Source organism: Parasteatoda tepidariorum, chromosome 2, assembly GCF_043381705.1.
Source record: "Parasteatoda tepidariorum isolate YZ-2023 chromosome 2, CAS_Ptep_4.0, whole genome shotgun sequence".
In the NCBI taxonomy this organism is placed as follows: domain Eukaryota; kingdom Metazoa; phylum Arthropoda; class Arachnida; order Araneae; family Theridiidae; genus Parasteatoda; species Parasteatoda tepidariorum.
Window position 1 is genome coordinate 46,510,737 of NC_092205.1, and position 26,861 is coordinate 46,537,597.

The window sequence follows — 26,861 nt, forward strand, 5'->3', positions numbered from 1 at the left end:
AATATTTGATTATTAGTTCGAGAACTAATCACAGTCGGGTTAAATATGAGACTGTTAGTAGTAAAACGGTTTTTACCAGGTGGTCCAGATTCTCCAGGTAAACCATTTAATCCAGGAAGCCCAGGTACGCCTTTTTCTCCTTTAGCTGCTGCATCACCAGGTGGGCCCTTAGAACCGGGGAAACCAGGTAGACCAGGTTCTCCCTTAACACCAGATGTTCCAGGAAAGCCATCAGTCCCAGGGTAACCTGCGAGGCCTCGATCACCTTTTTCTCCCATTAATCCAGGTAAACCATCTAAACCATTTGGTCCTGGTGGACCAGGGAAGCCATCAATACCTCTTTCTCCTTTTTGTCCTGAAATATTGTTTAGAAAATTACAATATTATTATTACAATATAGTTCAACGAATTACATGTTCAACAAAGGGAAAAGAAACAAAAATTCAAAATGGAAAAATTTCTATCACTCTTTTTGCAATTGATATACAATGCACAGTGCTACATTTGGATGTTTGTTACCCAGAAACGCCTATTTTCAATCACTTTTTAATAATCAAAACAAACAAATCATTTTCCCCTTTTCCAAAAATGAAAAAAAATTGCCCTTTTTTATACTTTTGCAATTATTTACAAAATTGCTTGAATAAGAAAATTATATATAAGAGATAGATTTTCTCAGATAATAGGTCTTTAATTTATATTCCTCTTATGCAGAAAAATCTATTCTTAGAGATAATAAAAACTTTCCATTTTTAGACTTTTTGACTTTCTACTGTAAAAATATAAAAAAATTAGGCCAAAAAAACACATCATAAAAATAAGATTATCTGTGAGAAACTTATTTAAAATGAATAGGAGTAATTTCGTTTTATTTTTCATTTAAAACTTCATGCTATAATTTTATGCTTATTATTTCTTTGAAATTAAATACATTTTTACCATTGCCTCTTTCACACCTGTTAGATCTGAAATTATGTTTAAAAATTATGATGCTATTATCACAATATATCTCAATAAATTTTATATTTCAACAAAGGAAAAAGAAACAAAAAATTCAAAGCGCAAAAAATTTTCTCACCCTTTTTACAATTGATATACAGTACACAATGCTATATTCTGATGTCTATTATCCAGAAATGCCTATTTTTCAGACAATTTTTAATAATCAAAACAAACAAATCATGAGTAATAGTAATTTCGTTTTATTTTTCATTTAAAACTTCTTGCTATAGATACTTATAATTTATTTGAAATTAAATACGTTTTTTGGATAATAATTTCAACCTAAAACAACAATTCAAGACTTTAAATTTTATTAAAATATTTTTAATGAAACATATTTATTATTATATTTCTCTGCATCTTCAGGCCAATTAAAATTCAAATTTTCCCACTAAGAATTTTTAGTTTAAAAGTAGATATCGCAAATCTAAAGACATAAAAACATTCCTCATTCTACTATACAGTATAAATAATAAAGAGAAATTACCTTAAAAAATAGCCATGTAAAAACATAATTTTAATATAGATTTCAGTTGGTATAGAAAATATTCAATTATGTATGACAAAAATAAAATTAGGCAAAATGATTTTACCGGGTATCCCAGGAAGACCTTCTAAGCCATCTCGTCCAGGTTGACCGGGTTGACCAGGAATTCCATCAAAACCAGGTAAGCCAGGTAATCCAGGAAGACCAGGATCTCCTTTCATGCCAGGTAGACCTGGAAATCCTGGAAGACCTAAATCTCCTTTTGGCCCAGGAAAACCTTTAAAAGAAAAAATATAATAAAAGTTACATTTTGAATAATTTTAGGATTGATTGAATATCATAATGTAATGGAAAAAAATGCATAAGAAAATTAAATCTTAATATAAATTAAGTTAAAGTAGAGTAACCTCTTTTTTTCTGATTTCCGTCAAATATTATTTCTTTCTAAAATCTTTTTCAAAAAGAATACAATGATACAATTAAATGCATTAACTAACAATATAATAATAAGTCTTTTAAGTACCTTTCTGTCCATCAAATCCCCTCAATCCAGGTTCCCCAGGCGGCCCAGGCAGTCCTTCTCGAGCAGGTTCTCCTTTACCTCCTTTTGCACCAGAAAATCCAGGAAGTCCAGGGCTACCTAGTTCTCCTTTTACTCCAGGAAAACCTGGTAATCCTCTCTCTCCTGTAACATTTATAATAATTATTTCATTCTAAATATATAATAAATATAATATATAATATCCTCAAAATATATAATATCCTCAATAAATATAAGACATTGTGAATAAAATTGAAATAAAGGATTCTAGTTTGAATACTAATAAGATGCATTAGTTTCTTTCCTCTCTCTTTCCCGTTAACTCCCTATCCACACTTACTACCCTGTTCTAGTCTTCTTTTTTTTCAATTTAGAGTCAACTGAAGATAAAAAAAAAATTAGATAATTTTAATGCTAGAGATATTTCTAAAAAATAACAAAATACATAAGAAAGCTGTTATTCACATGAAGCTAATTTTATAATAATGTGAATAAGATTAGAGTGTAGACTTAAGGTTCCCTTTGGTAAGGAGACAAATCAAGAATTGATTAGTTTACAGTAAATGAACAAGAAATCTCATTTTAATTATCTGTATTATAAAGAGATATTTATTAGAAAATAAGATAAATTCAGCAATACCTTACAAAATCAATTTTCCATAACTCTGTAGGCATGAAAAAAAAGTAAAGCATATACTATAAATACTATATAAACAGTTTTAAAACAGATGAAAATGATGATCCTTTGCTAAGCACATTGGGGTGCAAATAGCTACTAATGAAAAATTTCAATATCTATATTTTCTATTTATTTCATTAATAATGTTTCTGAGTTAAACTACAATTAATTAATAATAAATTCAGCAAAACAAGATTTTTCAAGTTCGTTTAAGTAAAGTCCAGTTAAGTTCCATTTTAGTATAAATTAGCAAACTTAGACATCAGTCTGAATTAACATAGCATAATGTAGTAAATGTAAAAGGGAAAAAAAAGCTATAGACATTTTCAACTTATATGATAAATTAGACAATGAGTTTCTCAACTTGCATGATAAGAGAGAATTATTACCTTTGCGTAAGTGATCAAAACATCATACTCATCATAATTTTCTGTGAATTGTTTTGATAACTCATTTTTTAAGTTTGACTTTACGTAATTTAAGACTCCTGTCTAATAAATAAGATAAAATATTTAGACTAAACTTACTACTGTATTATTATTAGAGCTTAACTCCAAGAGTTACACCCTTTGATTAATATTATATCACAATTGAAACACAAATTTTCTTTGAAATTAATTTGAATGCAATAACCTTGCAGTCCTGGAGGCCCTGAATATCCTCGATCCCCTTTTGGTCCAGGTAATCCTGATAAACCAGGTGGACCAGGACGTCCAATGCCTGGTAATCCTTGTTCACCTCTTGTACCTGGAATACATAAATTATTCGTTCAATAATATTAATATTAGTTTTATTTTAAAATAACAATATCATAACAATATAGTTTAACATAATAATCTATGAAATTAATACGAATTATATTTAAGTTAATGTCTAAGCATCTAAGTACAATAAAATAATTGGAATTCATAAGTAACCCTACATTTCACGAAAAGAAAATGATGCATTTTTTCGAACAAAACTACACTTAAAATAACAACTAAGTAGTGTTAGAAACCATGTTAACAAAAAAATATAATTAAATTTAAAAAAATAATAACAGAAACTAAAAAAATGAAAGTCATAGTCAGACAAAAGCTTCAAGGGTTTCAAGGAAATTTTAGAACAATCATAGAACATATTAGCTTATGGAGAGAGTATTTAGTATATTCCAAAAAATATAAAAAGTAATTTTCTAGAAAGATAAAAAAAAAAATAATAATAATAACCCATGTGCATTGTTAACAAGAAAATGAAAAAGTAAACTATGCAGCGTAAGGTTACAAAAACATATTAGCAAGTTATAAGGATATTACCTTTAAGCCCTGGTAAACCAGGTAAGCCATCATCACCTTGTTGTCCAATCTCACCAGGAAATCCCATTGGACCTGTAGCACCTTTATCTCCTCTTGGACCAGGTAAGCCTGAATAAAGTATTAATAAGAAATATACAACAAATACATTAAAATACTTTATAATTTTATTTTGATAAAATAGTTGACTTTAAATTATTTTAAATTTTTAAAATAGGATTCATAAATAAACTTACCTCTAGGTCCTGGCGGACCCGGTAATCCATTTTCTCCAGATTCTCCTTTAGGACCTGGAGTTCCATCATATCCGGGTTTCCCAGCAACTCCTGGAAATCCTTGAAGACCATTAGCACCAGGTAAACCAGGAGGACCTGGTGGTCCTCGAGGACCAGGTGGCAATATCAGTTCCTCAGGTGGTGGTAATTTTCCTAAAGAAAAAAGATACACATTGGTGTAGTTCGTATTTTGTTTTACTGTGATTATTTCATTTTATTTTTTGCATATGCAATGTATAAAAAGGTTAAGTAAAATATCCAAAAATTTAATTTAAGTACAGTAGTTACATTATATATTTCCTGAGTAAATGGTCATTTAATAATGGAATGAAATAAATGTATCAGGTTAAATGAGGAAAATTACCTGGTTCACCCTTTTGACCAGGAGGTCCATCTAATCCTGCAAATCCCGGCAGACCTCGTTCACCTTTGTCACCAGGAGCTCCAGGTATGCCAGAACCTCTTTCTCCTTTAGGGCCAGGAAATCCAGGTAATCCTGCTACACCTGGCCTTCCAGGTGCTCCTGGAAACCCTGGTGCTCCCTATTTTGTGTTAAAAGATAAGTTTGTGTTTAATCTTTAACAAATAAAAAATTATTTAAACAAAAATTTTCACAAATTTTTAAATAATTCAAAAAATTATGTTATGAGAAAATTGGTTAAATAACTAAATTATTGAGTGATCAAATGAGTCTTTATAATTGGAAATTAATATTAAGATAAGAAAATCAATAGAATAATTATGTAATTTGCAATGCTGAAAGAAAATGAATTTAAATTACAAGTTTATTTTTAATTAAGATGCATAATAAGATAGTCAAAAGTTAAAAATAAATTTTGTTGTTTAATATCTCAATTCATTACTCCGTTAATTTTTCCATTTAAGACAAGGGCTTATTATTAAGTGTAAAATGTGAGTATTGATTTGAAGATGTAATCACCTTGTCTCCAATTAGTCCCAAAGCTCCAGGAGGACCTGGTAAGCCAGGTGGTCCAGGTAAACCATCTCTTCCTGGAATACCAGGCAATCCTTGATAGCCAGAATCTCCTTTATCCCCTGAAAACAATATTTAATATAAATGTTCAATAAACACAAGTGTTCACTTTTCATTAAGAAATAGGTATACCTTTTTCTCCAACAACTAAATCTCGAGGTATGACTGCTGGGGGCCCTGCTTCTCCTTTGACACCATCACGCCCTGGTATACCAGGTCGTCCCTGAAATCAAGCCAGATGTTTAAGTATATTTGTAATTGGAAACCAATAGAATGCACACAGAAATATTAATATTATTGCTAATAAATTAATTTGTAAAATGTAATGCAAGTAAGTAATTCCATAAAATAATTATTTGTAATTTGGTTGATTAAAATGTATATAGGAATTTATAAATATGGCAAGCTATTACAGCAATTCATAGCATAATCCTGGTTTTCCAGGCTTATCTCCAGAAAAATTGACATGAATAAAGATGGATATTCTAAAACTTTATTTTATATAATAATTGTTACATATGAAAGAAATGGTTTTTGTGTCTTTTCCTTTTATAAGTCACATACTGTATGAATTTGTGTAGATATGTAGATTTTAAAAATGAATTATTCAGTGAATCATCTAGCGGCCTACAATAACAAAACGAGAACATAGTGATACCTATGAAGACTGCGAAATGGGACCAATGATCTTCCTCAATCGTCATTTGTGAAAGGGCTCGAAGCCTTTGAAATAAAGAAGAACATCCATTTCGTATTGATTTGAATTTACAGAAAATGAGATCACTGAAATCAATTTTGCCCGAAAACTAATGCTTGAAAGTATTCTACGAGTATTAAAATCTCTGTATAACTTCATTTAGAAATTATATATTATTAGAATTTTAGCCTCATTTGGAAATTATATATTAGTATATAAAATATATAATTTGTAAATTAGGCTAAAATGTGTGATAACATGATGTTTCAATATGACAATAATAGCTGGTGTTAAAGTCTGTTTCTTATGCATGTTTAAGGCAAGCATATATACTTTACAAATCAGTTAATGGGATAATGATTCCAGTGTAATATAAATTTCCTAAAATAATTTAATGATTACCACTACACTTTATGGATTCTCCTTTTAAAAATTTATGTACTTTTGTGCCTATATATTAATAAAAGAATAGAACATTTTCTTTTCAAGAAAGAAATTTCTTATTAGAATGTAAAGGGTTATTTCTTCACATAGATTTTTAAAAAATCAACTTCTAAACCACACGAGATTTTTTAATATACAAAATGGAAACAAATGCAAATAGTTCTATACTCAAAAAATTGCATTCACTGTAAAGAAATTTTTCATATTTATGAGACAAATAACGAAATGCAAATCATACTTCGTCACCAGGAATTCCAATTAAGCCTGACAATCCATCATCACCTTTTGGACCAGGAGGGCCTGGTAAGCCTGTTTCACCTCGGGGTCCTTGTAATCCGGGTAAGGCATCCAGTCCTCTTTCACCTTTTTCTCCCTTTATGCCAGGAGTACAAGTAATGCAACTTCCCCCAGTTTGACCTGAAAACATTTTTATGTTTAACAACACATAAAGAGATAGTGGATCGTTTAATCACACGCACACACATATATATAGATAACTCATGTTAATATTTAAAAGAAAAAGAAAGCATTAAGTCAAAATATTGCTTCCAATTTAATATTGACTTAAGTTAAAAACATTAACTTTTAATTAAGGGAAAACACAATTAAAATTTACTTTATGCTGAAGTACGACGCAATATATAAAACAATGCATGTAACTATGTTTAATTAAAACCTAGATCACTTTTTGATATTTTAAAGCAACCGTGATTTTATTTCTCATGTTTAAAACAAATTAATGTTTTTAAGTAAATAACTAAAGATTTAATATAGTTACATTAATAGGGAAATTTTTTTATTTTCTTATCATAAAATTCTTTTCTTTTCATAAGGGTTATCATTCATAAACAATAAAAAAGCTATATTTTTCTAAAGTGTTAAAAACTATCTTTTTTTATACCTTTGGGTCCCGTTAACCCAGGTAAACCAGGACGTCCAGGCAATCCAGAAAAACCTCTTTCTCCTTTTAGACCAGGCAAGCCTGGTAAGCCAGGAGTACCTTCTTGAGTATCACCAGGGGTACCTAAGGAAATCAATTTAAGTATCTGAGTCTTTCTAAAGATAAAAACAAATTTGACAATGAGTGAGACATAGTCCATAATCAAGCTTTTGAATTGACAAAAATTTTAAACATAAAATGTTTACTAGGTGCTAGCAGTTTAAAGAAAAACATAAATGAAAAAAGGTAACAAAACCCTTTACCTCTCTCTCCCTTTGGACCAGTTTCTCCTCTTGGACCTGTCAATCCATCTAAACCAGGACTACCATCCATGCCATTTGGACCTTGAATCGAAAGACCAGGGCTTCCTTTTGGACCTGGTTCACCTTTTGGACCAGGTGCTCCTGGTAACCCAGGCTGGCCTGGAAGGCCTTCTAAACCGGGTAAACCTCCATCTCCTTTTTCACCTTTGTAGCCAGGTGGTCCTTCTCGTCCAGGCAAACCAGGAATTCCTGGTCCACCTGGAGGTCCCGGAGGACCACGGGGTCCAATTTCTCCTAAATAAAAAGAGCATACATTAACCTGCAATTACATAAAAGAAAAGTGAAAACAAGTTACAGCATAGTCTGGATCTATAAGATTCTATTTCTGCAGGCCATATTAACCATGCCTTGTTTTGATTTACTTAAAACAGATCTAAGATTTAAAAAAAAATTTATGTTAAAAATAAGCTTTGTATTCTTAGTATACTGTTTAATGAAATACAAAATAATGTTGTTTTTTTTCTCCTGATAACAAATGAATAGACAACATGCACAAAACTATGGAAATAAAAAAAAATTGTACAGGAGCGAAATGAATTTATTACCATTAGCACAATAATTGTATAAATAAAATGTCATTCAATGAAAAGGGTCGCGCAATTATGACCGCTTGCATGAGATACAAGTCATAAAAAATTTGACTGCTAATATGGGACATAAGTCCAAAGAAGTTGTCTTGACTGGCTGACCTGACCAAACAATAGTGACTATATTTTCCAAATTGCGGCTACCCCCAAATCCAAATCCGTTGAAAAACAGGTATGTTCTTTCAGACAAAGTACGTTTTTTTTGTCTGATTTTGTAAATTAAAATATTGCCTGCATTTATTAATTAGCATATATGAGGTCATCCCCTTGAGCCATTAAGATTGAGTCCTAGAATGTGAAAATCCAATCATTAGATCGAAAGTTTTTCAGGAAAATCCGTTTTTTATTTTGCACACTGTACATATGAAAATTTCATTTTAAAAGTTACTGACGAGTATGACTAACAATTTTTATAATCAAGGGAAAATGGAAAGAAATAGAATAAATGTATAATTTTCTGCTTAGGAGAACAGGCACTTTTTCTCAACAAGCTTCAAATTTCGTTAAAAAGGTAGTACTGCTTACTGAGAAAACTGCAATATTTTTTAAATAACCACTCTTTGCATGGCAACAACCCGTTGCAGTGAGAAGACAAAGTCAACAGAAATTTGTGCAAATATTTCAGTAGAAATGGTCGGTAGCAGAAAGCAAAGTTTTAAATTTTTTTCTAGATAGCAGCACTGTTGGTTAAAAAAACTTTGCAACTGATTTTCAGTTCATTTTTTAACTGATTTCAATTTGTATATTATTTATTCATGATACAATCTAGTAAAACAAGGAGAATGCCTTGAACTGTAAGTTTCTTCTTCTGTTTTTCTTTAATGGGTTTCTACAAATTGTCAGTCAGTTTTGGAACACCCATCAGTAAAATATTTCGTTATATATTACTATGCTCTGTTGTAAGTTAAAAAAAAAACATTATCCCTACACAGAGTGCCTGTTTGCATCTAAGTGCATACTGAATGGATGCCAAGCACGAACGAATATCAACATCGCTAACTCTTAAAACGACGTAGCACAGCCATCTTTTTGCTTATAAAAAGTAGTATTAATTAAATTTCTGCCTGACGAGTTTAATTTTTAGAAGTAGAATTATATAATTTGAAAGCTAAATAAAACGGAACTATAAGCAGTCACGGATGATTACTTAAATCCTATACTGCAATGGTCTTTTCTTAACTAACAACAGCACATAGCTCATAATTCCTTGTGTGTCATTTATATAATCTTTAACTGAATTGGTGCAGAAACAGAAAAACAATTAATCCATTTCGCTGACTAAAATAATAAACTGCATTATTATAGAAATTTATACTTTAATATGAATAATTTAAACTTACTAGAAAATCCAAAGACAATTAATGATTGATACTTTTACTACATAATTTAGTCTAAAAAACAAATTCTCATATTTATATTTTCAGTAAAAAAAGTCATGTTTTTAAAACGTTTATTATATTTTTTTATATCCCTGTGATATATGTCATTTCGATTAGAAACATATTATATATTTGCGCCTATATTTTTATCATTGTTGTTTTCTGTATTTTTCGTTACATTTTAAATAAATTGATTGAATGCATGCTTCAAACATTAATTATTTTTTCAAAAAATTACAATATGTCAAAATTTGAAAAAGAAAAAAAGAACAATCTAACTATAATTTCAATAAGATTTAAACAAAGTTATACTACAAATTTCGAAAGAGAGAGTGGGAGAAAAAGAATTACCTTTGTACAAGCTGTGTGAAAAAAAGAATGTAAACATCAAAAAAATAACGAGTTCAATACATTTATATCACATTTTAAAAAGCTAAATTTTAATAAGCAAATAAAAAAAACTGCAATACATTTTTTAAAACAATAATTTTAGTTGTCTATAGTTAAACATACTGCAACATTTATAATCTAACAAACCTGATAATCCATCAGCTCCTGAGAAACCAGGTGGGCCAGTTATGCCTGAAGGTCCTGGGGGTCCGGGTGGGCCAGCTCTTCCTTCAATACCCTAAAATATTACATATGAAACATGTTTTTAAAAAATTTATATCACTTTTAATGACTGGTAACTATATATTATTTTTTATGGTCTACAATTTCTGTACCATATTTTCATGGTCAATATCTACAATAATTAAAAATGTAAAAGTTTCAAAAAAGTATAAACTAAGATTTAAAATTTTTTTAAAGAAAATTTAACCATAAGGTTTGTATTGGATTGAATTAGAGATAGATCTCTGTATATTTAGATCTGTAAGTTAGATCGGTTTGAAAATCGAACCTGCTCTGAAAACAACATTACTTTAAATGTTATTTTAAGAATGTTAATCATGTTATTTTAGAACACTGCAACAGAATGTTAATTATAAGCTATCTTTAACTTGTATTGATTAAAGCTACTTTGTTTCATTCAAACTGTTATACTTAAACAGTTCTAAATAAAAACAAACACAATGAAAAAAAAAGTAATTTATCCTTTTACTATGCAATTTTTAAAGATCTTCTACTTCAGATATTGGAAAGAGTAACATCTTGAAGCAGTTTAGACATTAAAAGAATTAACAAAGGAACTGTTACTTAAGTTTCAGCTAGTGAGAATAAGAAAAAAAAACTAAACTAAACTAAAAGTAGATAGAGACTATTTTTCTGATGCATTTACCTACATTACTTTACCAAAAAAACAGGCTTTTCATAAAATAGTCAAACGCTGAGAATTTTCACTTTTTAAAAAATAATTTTTAGTATTGCATTGAGAGTAGCGTTTTACTTTGGTGTTCGCTGCCATAATCCATCTCTGTCAATACTGCACCATGTTAAAGGCAAAAACTTACAATACTAGATGCTTAGAATATCATAAAGTGTTAGAAATTAGATCTGACAGATAATAAAACAAGAAGAGTGAGGAAAGAAAAGGAAAAAACAAAGAAAAAAACAGAGGAAAGCTCCTTAGAATTCCTCAGAGCCACAGAATCATAATTTATCAGAGAAAGTGGTATAGAAATACCACTAGCTAAATTTATTTTCTTTGAACCTTTCCCTGAAGATTGGCTTTGATTATTCTTACCCCAGCAATTTAAAGAAATTAAAATATCACAACAATTATGCATCATAATTCAGATAATAATGAAGAACACTCCAATACAAGATTGCTGTCTGAAACAAGCAACTAATAAAATATGCTAAATATTTGCACAATATTTATGCGAAAATAAACAATAAAAAAATATGCTGGCTTGATACTACAATTCCTACATAAAAACTTTTTCTTAAATTTTAGGTCCCTACATGAAATATTCATTCTCAACTCCAGAAAAAGTGAAGTAATACTAACACCCGGTGGTCCTGGTGGTCCAGGCAAACCTCTTGGTCCTGGTATGCCGGAATCTCCTAAATCTCCCTTCATGCCAGGTAAACCATCTAATCCAGGTAATCCATCATCACCTCTATCACCCTAAAATATGTCAAACATAATTGAACATATAGAAAAGAAATATGTATAAAAAATCGATTCTCAATTATAAGAATGATTCTTTTATATTATGAACTTTTTTACTAAAAATAGTCATTACAAAACATCATCAAAATAAACTTCTAATGAGCATATTAGTAAAAAAAAACTGTAAAGAATCTACAAAAATGGAATATTGAAAATTATATATTTTCCCTTATAGAAAAAAAGTTAATATTACAACTTACCTTTTCTGTTTTTAAATATCAAATTTTAAAATGAATCAGAATTTTGAATGTAAAATAATCGCAAAAATACAAAAAACTTTATAGAAATATAATATTTCCATAATTAAAATAAATAAAAAAAATATAAAAATTAATTATTTATATGTTTTTATTCTATAAGATTAGAAAATAATTACTAATTTAGAGCAAATATTAACATTATATAAAGTTTAAAATTTTTGACAATTGTTAATATACTTAAAAATATTTGAATTCATATTTTAAAAATAAATTGAACAAAAAACATATTATTGAGTCTAATATATTAAAAATACATTTATAGAAACCTAGTCTCATAAATACTAATTAAAATAAAACATTCTGCATTATATTAGGCAGTAAAAAATTACTTTGAAGCCTTGTACACCAGGAGGTCCGGGAAAACCATCTTTTCCCTAAATTAGAAGAACATTTAATAATTACAACAGTTTCCACAAAACATTATTAACTAATAGATATATATTTTAAGCTAAATTTTCTAGTATACCCTAGGTCCAGGATAACCAGGAAGGCCTTTTTCACCTTTCATACCAATATCACCAGAAGGTCCCTAGAAAAAAATTACTTTGCAATTACTGTCTAAAAAATTTTCAAAGCCAAAACACAAATCATATTATCAGTCAAATTATTTTTTACATTAAATATGCAAGCAAAAAAATTCTAATTCAACTTTTAGCTAAACACTTATCAAAAAGCATTAAGGTGCATGATATATACTGATAATGTTCACAGTAAATTCTTTATATTACATATTCTTCTAAATTCTACACATAAACAATGAATAAAACCAACTTAAAAATGCAGATAGGTTGTATATGACAACAAAGTTTTTTAAAAAATATTTCTCATAGATGAGTATAATATAAAGCAGAATAATTTTGACCTCATGAAAATGATTCAAATATTAAAAAATATAAAATGTTATAAGGTTTTAATACATAACTTTACTAATACATGAAACTGATTAAATAAAACTAAGTAGAAAAAATATAAATAAAACATGTTGATTAAAAATTATAATATTGTTAAAAGATTTGATAACTTGCCTAAAAACACACATTAAACTTTTCTTCTTAAATTTATAAGAAATAACATGTATAAAATGATTTCCCTACAATTGAAGCTTCAGAAACAGGTAGCTTCACTTTTACAATTTTTTATAAGAACTGCTTCTAAAATAACAAAAATAGTTTCAGTTTTTACCCTACTGTTCTACCGAGCCAAACAAAACTAATTAAAGCAATTAATATAATAAGAAATAGAACGCAATGTTTGATTGTGCACAGAATAATTCCAGACATTTTTTCTTTAAAAAGTGTAACCAATAATAAGATCATAATAGTGCTAGGAATTCTTATAAAATTTAAATTTTATTTATAATGTTGGGTATTTTATGAAGACTTACAGTTAAGCCAGATAATCCAGCAAATCCTCTTTCCCCTCTTTCGCCTGATTCCCCCTACAAAAAGATTTAAAGCAAAGTTTTATAACACATCAAAATCTGAATTAAATACTTATTTAACATATGAAAAGAATAAAGCAATAATTTCACCTTTTCTCCCTTTGGGCCAGGTAAACCAGGAAGTCCGACTGTTGCTCCTTTTTTACCTTCAAAATATCCATCACATGCACCTGGTGGTCCGGGAGGTCCAAGCAAGCCACGTTCACCCTAATTAGAATGAAACTTAGAATTTTAATTACGGAATTAAATAAAGTAAGAAAAATGGTGCAATCAACAATTTTTTAAATTTAATGAATTTCACATGTGTAAAAGTAAAAAATATACTTAAAGTACACTTGAATCAATAAAGACAGGAAAAAACAGCAATGAAAATAAATTAGTGAAACTAATTTTTTTCTTCATTATTGTTCTTTCCCTTATTTTGATATTTTTAAATTTATACTTAAAATAAACTTATAACTTACACGCTCTCCTTTTAAGCCTTGAAAACCAACTCCCATGTTACCTTTATCACCTTGAAGTCCTCTTTCACCTTTTACTCCCTAAAATCATTCGATAAACATATCACTTAATAAAAGAATGTATAAAATACTAAACTTTACAAAGAATCAATAAAACCCAAATATAAGTTGAAATTTCATATAAGTTTATTTCATTTTTAAATAATTTAAAATATAACAGTTAAAATGAATAACATTACATTAATTATTTAAAAATTGACAACCAGTAAATAAATATTTTACAAAACATGCAATCTGAAATAGAATACTCTTATTTATAAAATTATTATTAAAACGCTTGTTTGTCATATGATTTTTATTAAAAAAATTTGTGAGAGTTTTCAAACTTTTTTTAAAGAAGAATATAGTTTACCCTGGTGATTTTTAATGTTTTATTAGAAATGGCATTAAAGACAGGGAAGATTACAAAAAACTTATATAATAATAGCAATTAGTATTGATCCTCCAAAAAAAGTCAAACTCAAATATGATTGCGTTAATTGAAGAAAAAAAAAATATGAGAAAAATACAATAGAATCCCAAAACAATTATTTTACTGCATGATTTCAAAATACAGTGAAACCTGTCAAGTTGACCACCCTTGTAAGTTGGACACCTGCATAAGTTGACCTCAATTTTCAAGAACGGAATTTTTTCTATATAATATAAAGAAGCAAAACCTTTGTAACTAGACCACCTGTCTGTCTTGTATGTTGACCACTGAAATAAGTCAATTTTGTTTCGGAGTATTATGAAATTTTATTCTAAACTTCTCATAAGTTGACCAGAAAAAAAAAAAATTCAGAAAATTTTGTCATTTTGCAATGTATGTTAAAATTTCACTTGTTTGGTGAAATAGTGTAAAATGCTAATCTAAACTCTTTTGATAGTTGACCATCTGCGGAAACTGTAGGGGGTCAGCTTTTGACCATTTCTTTCATTCAAAACATTGGGTTGATGTAAAGTCTAAACAAAAGCGCCAAACAACAATGAGAGAATATTTTTGTAACAAATAGGTTTGTAAGTGTAGTAATAACAGAATAAATTTTAAAGTATTCAAATAATTTTGTTTTGTTAAAGTTTTCAAATATTTGTTAATGAACTTCATTCAGGTTTAAACACATTTCTTAAGATATTCATTTCGCTATTTGCCAAATAAAATTTTTAAGTTTAGTTAAAATATATATATATATATATATATATAGCAAATATAAACGAAAAAGTTAACAATGACCTACCCCCTCTATCAGTTGACCACTAAAACAATGCACCACAAGTGGTCAACTTGCACAAGTTTTACTGTAATATCAATTTCACCATGTCTTAGTACAACAAGAGTGAATAATAAATAGTTCTAAATTATGAGAAAGTGACTATGAAACTTTTACTGCGTAAGTGACTACGTAACTCTTTTGTTGAACTTTTGAAAAAATAGGTATTCATATTTTCCATAATGAAACTGTAGCTTTCCAATTTAGTAAATTCTCAAACAAATAATATGAAGTTGAACTTATGATCATCAGCAAAAATCCAGGGTGGTTTGAAATTACATTAAAATTCCAAAATGAGTCTACTTATAAAATTAAAAATAATAGCAATAATCCAAAATATAAAAATACATAACTTTACAATAATTTTGAATTTTTTCATTAACTACATGCTTTTAGAATCATTTTTTGATACAATAAAAAAAATTGTGGTCATAAGCTATTTATGAGCAACAGCTTGAGAATTGTGAAAAAGTTTAGCATATTTATGATGAAAAAACCTAACGGAAAATGAAGAAAATAATCTTTCATTTGTTGACTTTTTACAGCTTAAAGTATGCAACTCAAAAATAAATAACACTAATTACTATCAATAATAAAAATAACACTAATTAACAAAATTAAAGACTGTATAAAAAAAAAGAGCTTTCATGCGTTGATACACTCAACTCACTTTATAAATATATTTATTTTCAACTTATATCAGATAAAGTAATAGAAAACACTTTTCTATTTAATACTAAATAATTTTATGCATAATTTGTCACAGATTTCAGATTTAAATTATTCTGAGACAATTTCCCAAAGAAATTTAAACAAACTGATATAAAAATCAATTTTCAAAACAGTGTTGAAACATTTGACAATAAAAGAGACAATCAATAGTGACAATCGATTACAATTTACTAAAAAGTTATTTGAATATTATAGTGCATTATGAAACATGAAAATAAAGATAAGTTTTTATTTACTGGTGGTCCGTAAGGTCCTCGATCACCTTTAGGTCCAGAACTTCCATCAATTCCAGGTGGACCCTAAAAAATAATTTTTACCTAAATATCAACAAAAATGACATTGTTCAAGACATAAAATTGCAAATGATATGTATTTGTGATTAAAGAATATATTTTTTAATCGTTACCACAAAAATATGCAACCAAAATTCTACAAGAACTGAATTCTAATTAAAATTGATTTATTAGATAAGATTGATTTATTAGAGTTGGCCAATACAAATCCAGACGTGTGTTTCACACATTGGATAAAAGTTTCACTCCTCAAAAATTTACTGGGAGTGAAAATTCTCCCAGTAAAATATGAGGATGTTTTTAGCAGAATATCTTATAAAGGGTTCCTTTTCCTTTTTTCATGTCTCCAATGAACATATCAAATGGAACACGAATTTCAATTACACTTTGAAATTGTGGAAACAAAAAAAAACAAAATTAATCTAGTTTTAATAAATTTTATGAAAAAAATTTTTTTGAAAACCTTAGGCTTAAGTTAATTTCCTAACAGTACAAAAAAAAATATATAAATAATAAGGAATAAAAAATTTTAGTCAAATATTTAACTTATAATTTTATTTTGCATAGTTTACTTTGCACAATTAATATGTTGTACTATAATTTGTTTTATAAAATGGTGATAATGTACAAACATATTTTTAATTTGGAAATTCACTTCTTAATTTTAAATTTTACCCCTGAAAAATTAATGGGGGAGTGAATCTAGAATCTTTACTCTCTAAAAACATTCTTTTGGATAACACTATTGCCAACACCAGAGAAATAGTGAGAAATTTTTCATATGGAGGGGATTAGGCTACATACTGTATGTGTCATATATCTTATAAATGTCTATTACTGTTAGAATGCATGCATTTCACACAGTTAGAAGAAGTTTATATGAAAACCTTATATGAATGAATGGTAATCCAATTCTGCTTTGATTTATTTGAGGAACATAATCATAAATTCTAATAAATAAATTTCCCCTGTTGTCTTTCTGATTTTTGTAGCCACCAGTTTGACAGCAAAATAAACTTCACTAGTTTTAAAATAAGATAGAAATAACAAATATGAACATAAAAGTGCGGCCAATTCCAATTTTAATGAGTCATATGCTAAGATGTAATGAAATAATTTTTTTATTTTTAAAAACATTTTATATGGTGTTTAAAAATTACACTTAGTGTAATTTTTACATTTTTAAACACCAATTATTTTGTTTACACAAAAATTACTATATAAAAAATTGAATTAAAATGATGAATTAATATAAACATAATGACTTTAAAAATTGTCAATTAATAATTGTAAGAACAAAATAAAAACATAATTTAAGAAACAAATATAAAACCTTACAGGTTGTCCTGGAGCTCCATCTCTTCCATGCTCTCCCTGAAAAAAATAAACAAAAATAATAAGATATAAGGAGACTTAATGTGTTAATCAAATAATCAAAATGGATAAATTGTTAATCAAGTAATAAAATTTCCCAAAAAGGCAATGCATTTGATACAATATCTAGATGGCATATAAAATTACGACACTTTACAATTTAAAGGAACCTATACATTGTTCTAATCATACAGCTTGTCTTACGCATATAAATTTAAAGATTCTTTATTTAATCAAACATTATTAACTTCACAATTTTATTAACTTACAAATTTTATTAATTTCCCAATTGTAAAAAGTACAATATAAATTTAAAGAAATTTAAAGGGTACCATTGAAATTTAATTTTTTATTAAGTTATAAAACTAAATTATACTAAGGCCAATTTTAAAAATATTGGCAAGTACAATTTTTTGACAAACATAAATTTTAAAGGACATAGTTCTTAATATTATCATTTGCATGAAAACTGCACAAACCTTTTGCCCTCTTAAGCCTGGTGGTCCAATAGCCGGTTCTCCTTTTTCACCTTTATATCCTGGTGGTCCTGGTACTCCTGGTGGGCCAGGATCACCTGGGTATCCATCAACACCTGGTGTTCCCTAATCAGTTAATAATATTAAACATTATTAGTATTATAATTACTTTTTTATAATTAAAAAATTTCTTTTTCATAAAAAAAAATTATATTTTTTATAAAAAAAAATTATATTTTTGAAAGACAAACATCAGTTTATAAGTTTTGTAAAAAGGAAGAGGAATAATAAATTCCATAAAGCATAGCATACATCTGTTCCATTGCATCCATCAAGACCTGGTGGACCCCTAGGACCCATATGGCCAGGTAAGCCCTGAAAGAAAGAAAACCAGTTATAAAATAATAACAAAACATTATTCAAAATAATTCACCACTAATTTCTGATTAAATACATACATGTATACCATTTTGTCCAGGAAAACCAGGCATACCCATTTTACCCTGAAATAATTAAAAGAGTATTATTAAATCAAAATTGAAAACAGCAAAATAATACTAAATTTGTGAAAATATTTTAGATGTTTAAATTGGTATATACTAAATTTGGCAAATTTTTACAACAATTTTATTTATAAGAAATTTTTAATTTAAAACATGAAGAGAGCTCTCGTTCAACTTATTAATATTCAAGCCAAACATTTTTAATAATATTTCATAGATTTATTGAAAAATATTTATAAAATATTTAACATAAATGTCATTAAAATGAAATCAAATGAAAACTTAGTCACCGTAACTGTCATTAGGTCATCTATTTTGCATTATTTCAAAGGAGCAAAAAGTTTTTGAAATTTTAGCATTACGCAAAACAAAATGTTAAAGGTTCATCAAATTTTAAAACTGTTTTTATTAAATTTCTAGAGAAAAAATTTATTTTAAAAATTTTATTTATTAAATATCTGTCGAAGAACAGTAATTTAATTATTAAATTAAATATGAAGCAAAGAAACAGTTTATTCTTCAATATTGAAAAAATTATTCATTTGGGCAAAGCTTGAAAATAAAAGGCTGTATTATTAATCCATTATGCTAATATTAAAAAAAAAAAGGATTTTTAAACAAAATTTTTGTCAACAAATAATTATTTCTTTGAACTTATGACACACTTTTATTCTGAAAAAGGGACACAAAAGGCAAAAATGTGTCAAACATTCTACTTGATTTCGCCTTTAAGTTTGAATTTTACAACTTTTTCTTATTTACTTAATACAGGTGTAGTGTAACATTTTTGAATAACACAGAAGTAAAATTTTAAAATAAAAGTGAATATTACTTGTACAAAAAAAAGTCATAATGGGAATTATCATAAAATGTGTACATGAAGTAACAGTAAATTACAATATAAAACGAGTTATGTCAAAAAAAATTCTTAGCAGTTAAACACTGAAACCTTTTATTTTTAGGATTTTCTTCCCTTCTCCTTTGCTTACAATATAGCAGTTATAATTTTAATATAGATAAAATACTTTTAATAATAATATTTTTTCACTTAACTGAACTCTATTTTTTGCAGCAATTAAATTAAATATCCTGCAAAAAAATATAAAAAATTATTTTATATTTATTTCCTTGATTGGATACTTTTGAGACTTTGAGTTTAGATTTTTTTAGCACATTTTCAATGCTATATATAAATCTAAAATAAAACTAAACACAAAATGAATACTGCATTTTATAATTTTTCAGTTGTGTCAGTTTGAATCAGTTTTTAATATTAAACAAACTAATGTTAATTAAATGTGTACACAATCTAATAAATCTGCCTTTCAATTTTGAAAAAGGGGTGATAATAATATTGTTTGCTTAACTTCTACACTGTTACTTTAACGCTAAGGTAATTGTTCGGTAATTTACTACTATTAATTTAACATTAAGGTAACTGTTCATTTACCTAGACTACAAAGTGGTCCATTTAAGACTGATTGAATTCAGAGCTTACGTTTCAAATTTTTAATTTATAAAAGCAGACACAATTCATATTAAAACACTCTTACAAATAAGTAGATAACAATAAAAATTATGATTCTTTTTGAAGTTTAAATATCAATTGTATAGCAATGAGAAGATATCAAATAAATTCCTACAAGACTAAAATTAAAGAAATAAAAAAATTACTCTATCCCCTTTTGAACCTCGAGGTCCAGGTATACCAGCATCACCTTTTTCCCCTTTATCACCAACAAGACCTTCAGGTCCTTCGAAACCTCTCAAACCTGTTGCCCCAGAAGGACCGGGAGAGCCTGGTGCCCCCTGTAACAGTAAAAATAATTATTATATTAAGTACCTAAAATTTGAAAACACAAATTTCTACAACTAATAAATGATATATAATTCAGCAACCAGAGAGCTAACATAAAATAATTTATAAACAAATTCTGATGAAAAATATATAGGTTGGTGCGATAGAAACAACAACCAGTTACTATATAGAGTGACTACTGCTTATTACAACCACATTATTTCTGGGAACATTTAATTTCCTAAAGCAGTGATTTTAAAAACCAGGATATCAATTGTTCAAAGAAAAATGAGGTTTTAAAGTTAAACTTTACAAATATTTGNATCCATTATTAAAATAATATTTCATTTGATTCTGATGATTCCTTCATGGTGTTGCATTTTCTACAAACAGCAGTTTATGTTACCAAAACTAAACACAAAATGAATACTTCATTTTATAATTTTTCAGTTGTGTCAGTTTGATTCAGTTTTTAATATTAAACAAACTAATGTTAATTAAATGTGCACACCATCTATTAAATCTGCCTTTCAATTTTGATAAAGGGGTGATAATAAAATTGATTGATTAACTTCTAAACTGTTACTTTAACACTAAGGAAATTGTTGGGTAATTTACTACTATTACTTTAACATTAAGGTAATTGTTCACTTACCTAGACTACAAAGTGGTCAATTTAAGATTGATTGAATTCAGAAGTTATGTTTTGAATTTTTAATTTATAAAAGCAGACACAATTCATATTAAAACATTCTGACAAATAAGTAGACAACAATAAAAATTATGATTCTTTTTTAAGTTTAAATGTCAATTTTATAGCAATGAGAAGATATCAAATAAATTCCTACAAGACTAAAATTAAAGAAATAAAAAAATTACTCTATCCCCTTTTGAACCTCGAGGTCCTGGTATACCAGCATCACCTTTTTCCCCTTTATCACCAACAAGACCTTCAGGTCCTTCGAAACCTCTCAAACCTGTTGCCCCAAGAGGACCGGGAGAGCCTGGTGCCCCCTGTAACAGTAAAAAGAATTATTATATTAGCACCTACAATTTGAAAACACAAATTTCTACAACTATGATATAAAATTCAGCACCCAGAGAGTTAACATAAAATAACTTATAAATAAATTCTGATAAAAATGAACAGGTTAGTGCGATAGAAACAACAACTAGTTACTGTATAGACATAGTGTGACTGCTGCTTATTACAACCACATTACTTTTAGGGACATTTGATTTTTTAAAGCAACTGATTTTTTAAAGCAGCTGATTTTTTAAAGCAGCTGATTTTAAAAATCAGATAATTCTACAAATCATAATTTACATTATAAACAAAACAAAATCAGTTTCATCAAAGGCTTAAAAAATACACAAGTAAAGAGTTAATGCATCACAATTGTTAAAAATTAACGTTTTGAAATATCTTAGTTCTCTTAAAAAAAAAATTATAATTATGCAATGGCAAACAGGTTAATTAGGTAGAAAACTTAACAAGGTATGTAGGAGCAAACTTAATGGGTGAAGAAAATCTGTTTTGAGATGGTGATAATTTAAATGTAAGTTTTAATAATTAGTACCTTAATAGATCTTATCATCTATAAAAGGATAGTCTAACTTTGTGATGTAGACTAAAGCAAAAAGCAATGTGAATCAAGCACAAATAAAAGTACATAAATGGATATATTATAGTTTCAGTTCTATAAACATGAACCTAACACCTGTTTCCTATCTCAATTTTTATTTACTTGTTCTTCTGTCCTTACTGGTTAAACTGGTTCGGTCCTTACTGGTTCGGTCCTTACTGGTTTGTCTCCTTACTTTATCTACCATCATTTGGTGTTGAGACACTGAGGAAGGTTCTTGTTTATAGAACTGAAATTATAGTATGTCCATTTATGTACTTTCATTTGTGCCTTATTCATGATGTTTTTTGTTTGAGATCTCATCATTTTGAAAAAAAGTAGCCATTTAAATTCAATAATTCAAAAAGCAGATGAATTGAATGTGAATTCTAAGTAATGAATTGGAATTTTCATAATAGAACAATATGAATTTGTATCATAATACTAGATAAAATAAAAAGAACAATCACAGAAATATGTGATCCATTAATGTAATTCACAAAGTGAAGTTAAAAATGAAATCATATACTTATTTACTTTGAAAAATTAAATAGAAATTACAGCAGAATATTTAAAAAGTTTTTTCTTAAGAGCTTAATTTATGTGAAGCTATATAGATACTGTTTGGGTTAAGAAATCAAATGTGCTTTATTTCAAAGAGGCAAATTTGTATGTTGCCTTCAAAAAAATTTACTTTTAAGCATTTAAAAAACAAAATTTGCTGCTTCAAAAACCTGCTATTCTAAGAAATAAATTAAATTTTACCTAATGTTTGAATGCAAAGTTAAAAATTAAAATTTTTACTTTTCACACGTTGCAAGTTCAATTACATTATTATTTAAAGCAATGCAACCATTTGTGTGTGTGCATATTACATAATATATATATATGTGTGTGTATAATATGTTTTATATTTCATTAAGGCAAATTTATGATAAATAAGATAAATAGTATTAGCTCAAATTAAAAGTGATAAGAAAAACTGAACAAAGCTTTACAGTAAATTAGAAATCCTATTACTTAAGAAGAAAATTTTTTTTCTTTTAATTATGAATGAAAAAGAATGCTTCAACATGTTAAGCAGCTTGTATAAAATTAAATAATGCTTTATCACGAATACATTAGTAAACTAAACAATTATTATTTACAGGACATAAAATAAATAATTTACTTAAAAATTCTCACCCTGGATCCTTTCTCTCCAATACATTTGCATCCGTTGTTTCCTTCACATCCAACACAAGGTCTTTCATTTTCTCTAGCAACACTCCGATTGTCATAGCGATATTGAGTTGGAAATTGTTGCGATGGGTATTGCTGTGATGGATATTGTGGATATTGCTGCTAAAAATAACAAAGAAAGATTTATTTAAAAAATTGTTGACAAAATCGAAATCAAACTCTTTAGTCATTAGAATTTATAAGTCAATCAATATTAAAAGTTCATATAATCGTATAAATAAATTGATGTATAATAATAAGTTTTTTACTTTCCAATATTTGATTTTACTTCTTTGTTTATAAACATTACAGAGTGGACGGTGGTGCTGTCCTCTATTGATAATAATTCATACTTCAAACTCAAGTGGTGAAATATGTTAAAGTTGAACTTGATATGGGAAATTTACACGAATACGGAAAAAAAAAAATTTTTTAAATTATATTTTAATACTGCAAGTTGTTAATTTAATTTAGGTAATAATTAGTTTTATTTTAAATTTATTTTTTTAAAATGTACTATTCATTTATTTGATTCATTTTATTGATAAGTAAGAGAACGTCAGTAGCACAGAATACAGGTGCTTTAGGGCTCACTTTTGGAGGTTCGAGCCCGAAGAATTTTAATCTTAGCTCAATCAAGCCCGAGATACATAGGACAACTTAGAGCTCGAGTCCAATGAATAAATCAGAAGAAAATAGATGACATATTTGTGAACTAAAGATCTTGAGAAAAAGTTTGGGGGTGATTTATGGAGGATGAAGTATAGAGAATCAGATATAACTTTGAATTATACAAGTATACAACGAATTTAAGAAACATAGTTAAGATAATTAAAATTAAGCAGATAAGAGGGCTTGGTCATAGCTATGCTTAAAAAGAAGAAGAAAGGCGTGCCATGGTTGGAAGATGTCGGAAAATGACTAAGCTATGCATGGGTAAATAAATAGAGAGTACTCGTGGAATAAACTGCTTGAGACAGTCAACGCTAACAATTGGCTGTGGTGCTAATAGAAGAATTGTAATTTGCTCAATTTCCTTTTCAAAATTTAAACTTATTTCGAAACTCACATGCTGCGTTTTGCCCACAGGGCAGCTAAAACTTTACAGCCCCTGTGATTATAGATTAATTAGACAATAGATAATTTGCAATAAATTAAAATGCAACCTTTACTGTTATTTTCTTCATAACAGACACAGTCGAAGAATAATGTAAAATTAAGGAAATATTTTACATTTCTAATTTCACAAATACCAATTTTAAAAAAATAGCATAAATATATAGATTAGTTCAATATTGTTACAGTAGCTATGTTGAAGCTACTCAGGTATAGATGATATTTTTTTGAAATTTGTTTTTTTGAAATTTGTTTTTTTTAAATTAGAGGTATAAAATGTGTTACAAATTTTACTACTACCAGAGCAAGCCTTAAGAAACAAAAACATGCGCCAAAATTTTAACAATGTCTTTTTTTATACCTTTTAAATTTGAGTTCAGTAAAGAAGATAAAAAATTTTATTAATTTAAAAAATATATATATATTTGTTTCACAGCCTCGGTCGTCAGGCAGCAATACACTATTGGGAAGAAAAAAAATCTAAGAAAGTTTTGTACAAATTGCAAAACACGACTTAAGGTATGAAACATGAAACTAAGCAGCATTTGTGATTTACTGAATAGAACTTAAGATACAATTATCTTTCAAAGAACATTAACCTTAACCTTAGCTAACCTCCTGAAATAAAAGTTGATGAATGAATTGTAACCGCTTTTGCTTTTAGTCATTTTAGACAAGGTCAATTAAATCAATTCAAGTGCTAGTTTTATAAGTAATGTTATTAATTCGTAGATAATTTGTTATGCATGAAGAAGTTAACAAATTATTAGTGAGCATTAAGTAATTACATTTAACACTTTTGATTTTAGACCCGACAAATATATAACTTTTCAAAAAAATGTGTAAAACATTGACTGCTTTCTTAAGTTTCTATTTAATAAATCATTTATTTATTAGAATCATCCAATTTTCCCGTTTCTATTCATATATAAATTTTCTTATTTATCATTTCTAACCGATGTCTAAATATAATGAATTTTCTAAGTTCTAAATATTAATAATTTCAATATTTATTTAAACTAAATGAAATGTTGTAAATGTTAATATTTCGAACAATAATCGATAGCATTTTATTAACAATTTATTATAATCAAAAACAGGGTTTTAACCACATTGATTTAACCAACGGTTTAAAAAAAATGGTATTTATTTAAAAAAGGAAAAAAAAACAACTCTGGTGTTATTTTTAAAAAAAGAGTAAAATCTTTTGAATAATTTAATTTTCCATTTTTTACATGAATACTTTAAATTTAAACATAGCTGAATGAAGAAAAGCTTTTAATTTTCCCATAGTCTTTACCATTTTGAGTATAATTGCTAATGTGAGTCCATGTTACTTTAAATTAACAGTACAGTATAATTTTTAGACTTTATTACAGTGTAATTTTTAGACGCTATGAGTAATTTCTTTTAATGTTTGCGCATTTCTGCAAATATATATACACGAAATAAATCAGTGCTAATAAATTTAAATTTAAGTCATGACTTAAAAAAATGTTTAAAACAGACCATAATCATCTTCTGATAGCTTTTAAAATTAGTTAAAAAAATGCAAGTAAAGAACGAGTTACAATCAAAAAAAAAATTTTTTTTAATAATATATTAAACTTTCTACATTTAAAAGTATGTATTGGAGTGCAATTCTAAATTTTATATTTTATTTTCAAGAGATTATACTTAGAACTTTTTTAGGAGAAAAGCCTTTTTTCTTTCTAACCCTCATCAAAAATTAATGTTACGAAATTATGTTCACACTCAATTTTAAAACCATTTTATAATAATAGTAAAACAAAAATATAATATGTATTGCAGTACCATGTTAATGTGTTGTTTTAACAACATAAAAACCTGTGTAAGTTGAGTTCATGTATCCTATATCATGTTATTCTTGCACATATACCATGTTATTTCTGTACATATATCATGTTATTCGTATGTTTCTTACCAATCAAAATAAATAGCATAAGTTAGTCTTTTTCATGAGTTTGAAATATTAGTTAGAAAAATCTTATATATCGCAATAAATTATATTACTGAAGGAATTGTAATTTGTCAAATAAATTAATTTAATATCATTAATTTAATTTAAGAAAATAAAGCTGAATTTTTAATTAGTGATGTACGTCAAATATTTATGATAAATAATTTCCTAAGATATTAATCATTAAATAAAAGTAGCAAAAATATATCTCCTATTATACAAATAACAATAATTGAATAATCTGATAGATTTTATCACTAATAATTTAATAATCAGATAGATTTTATAAATACTAAAAGTTGTAATGAAATGTAAGTATATTGCACAAAGTTATTAAACTCTACTAAAGTATTAATTTTTCATTTTAAAATAAGCTTTATTTCGGGGGGAAATGTATGATATGGAATAATTTATCGAAAAGAGCAAATGACGAACGTGTTTGGAATAAATAAGGGATTGCTGAATTTTATTTAGTTCTTAAAAAACAGCACCAACGAGAATAATTAAGTTACCA

The 26,861-nt window shown here is 27.4% G+C and overlaps 1 protein-coding gene across 5 annotated transcripts in view; it reads right to left on the minus strand.

The window, feature by feature from the left end:
• LOC107442289 (collagen alpha-2(IV) chain) overlaps window positions 1–26,861 on the minus strand; it is an 89,678-nt gene that overhangs the window by 18,231 nt on the left and 44,586 nt on the right. The window contains exons 1-27 of one of the 5 annotated variants that reach the window (XM_071177542.1): window positions 23,520–23,630; window positions 23,215–23,373; window positions 21,284–21,418; window positions 18,562–18,606; window positions 18,416–18,478; window positions 18,107–18,229; window positions 17,592–17,627; window positions 16,197–16,259; window positions 13,922–13,999; window positions 13,548–13,664; window positions 13,401–13,454; window positions 12,483–12,545; window positions 12,346–12,390; window positions 11,592–11,711; window positions 10,178–10,268; window positions 7,615–7,908; window positions 7,313–7,435; window positions 6,650–6,828; window positions 5,403–5,493; window positions 5,217–5,332; window positions 4,641–4,818; window positions 4,238–4,429; window positions 4,005–4,112; window positions 3,343–3,456; window positions 2,013–2,174; window positions 1,596–1,766; window positions 77–355 (exon numbers count right to left, since the gene is read on the minus strand). In XM_071177542.1, the coding sequence (XP_071033643.1) occupies window positions 77–355; window positions 1,596–1,766; window positions 2,013–2,174; window positions 3,343–3,456; window positions 4,005–4,112; window positions 4,238–4,429; window positions 4,641–4,818; window positions 5,217–5,332; window positions 5,403–5,493; window positions 6,650–6,828; window positions 7,313–7,435; window positions 7,615–7,908; window positions 10,178–10,268; window positions 11,592–11,711; window positions 12,346–12,390; window positions 12,483–12,545; window positions 13,401–13,454; window positions 13,548–13,664; window positions 13,922–13,999; window positions 16,197–16,259; window positions 17,592–17,627; window positions 18,107–18,229; window positions 18,416–18,478; window positions 18,562–18,600 (2,899 nt within the window). In that variant the 5' untranslated portion in view covers window positions 18,601–18,606; window positions 21,284–21,418; window positions 23,215–23,373; window positions 23,520–23,630. Of the gene's footprint in view, window positions 1–76; window positions 356–1,595; window positions 1,767–2,012; window positions 2,175–3,342; window positions 3,457–4,004; window positions 4,113–4,237; window positions 4,430–4,640; window positions 4,819–5,216; window positions 5,333–5,402; window positions 5,494–6,649; window positions 6,829–7,312; window positions 7,436–7,614; window positions 7,909–10,177; window positions 10,269–11,591; window positions 11,712–12,345; window positions 12,391–12,482; window positions 12,546–13,400; window positions 13,455–13,547; window positions 13,665–13,921; window positions 14,000–16,196; window positions 16,260–17,591; window positions 17,628–18,106; window positions 18,230–18,415; window positions 18,479–18,561; window positions 18,607–20,280; window positions 20,416–21,283; window positions 21,419–23,214; window positions 23,374–23,519; window positions 23,631–26,861 lie in introns of those variants that run through there. The other 4 variants (XM_043038985.2, XM_071177541.1, XM_043038983.2 and 1 more) reach the window with 4 other exon arrangements.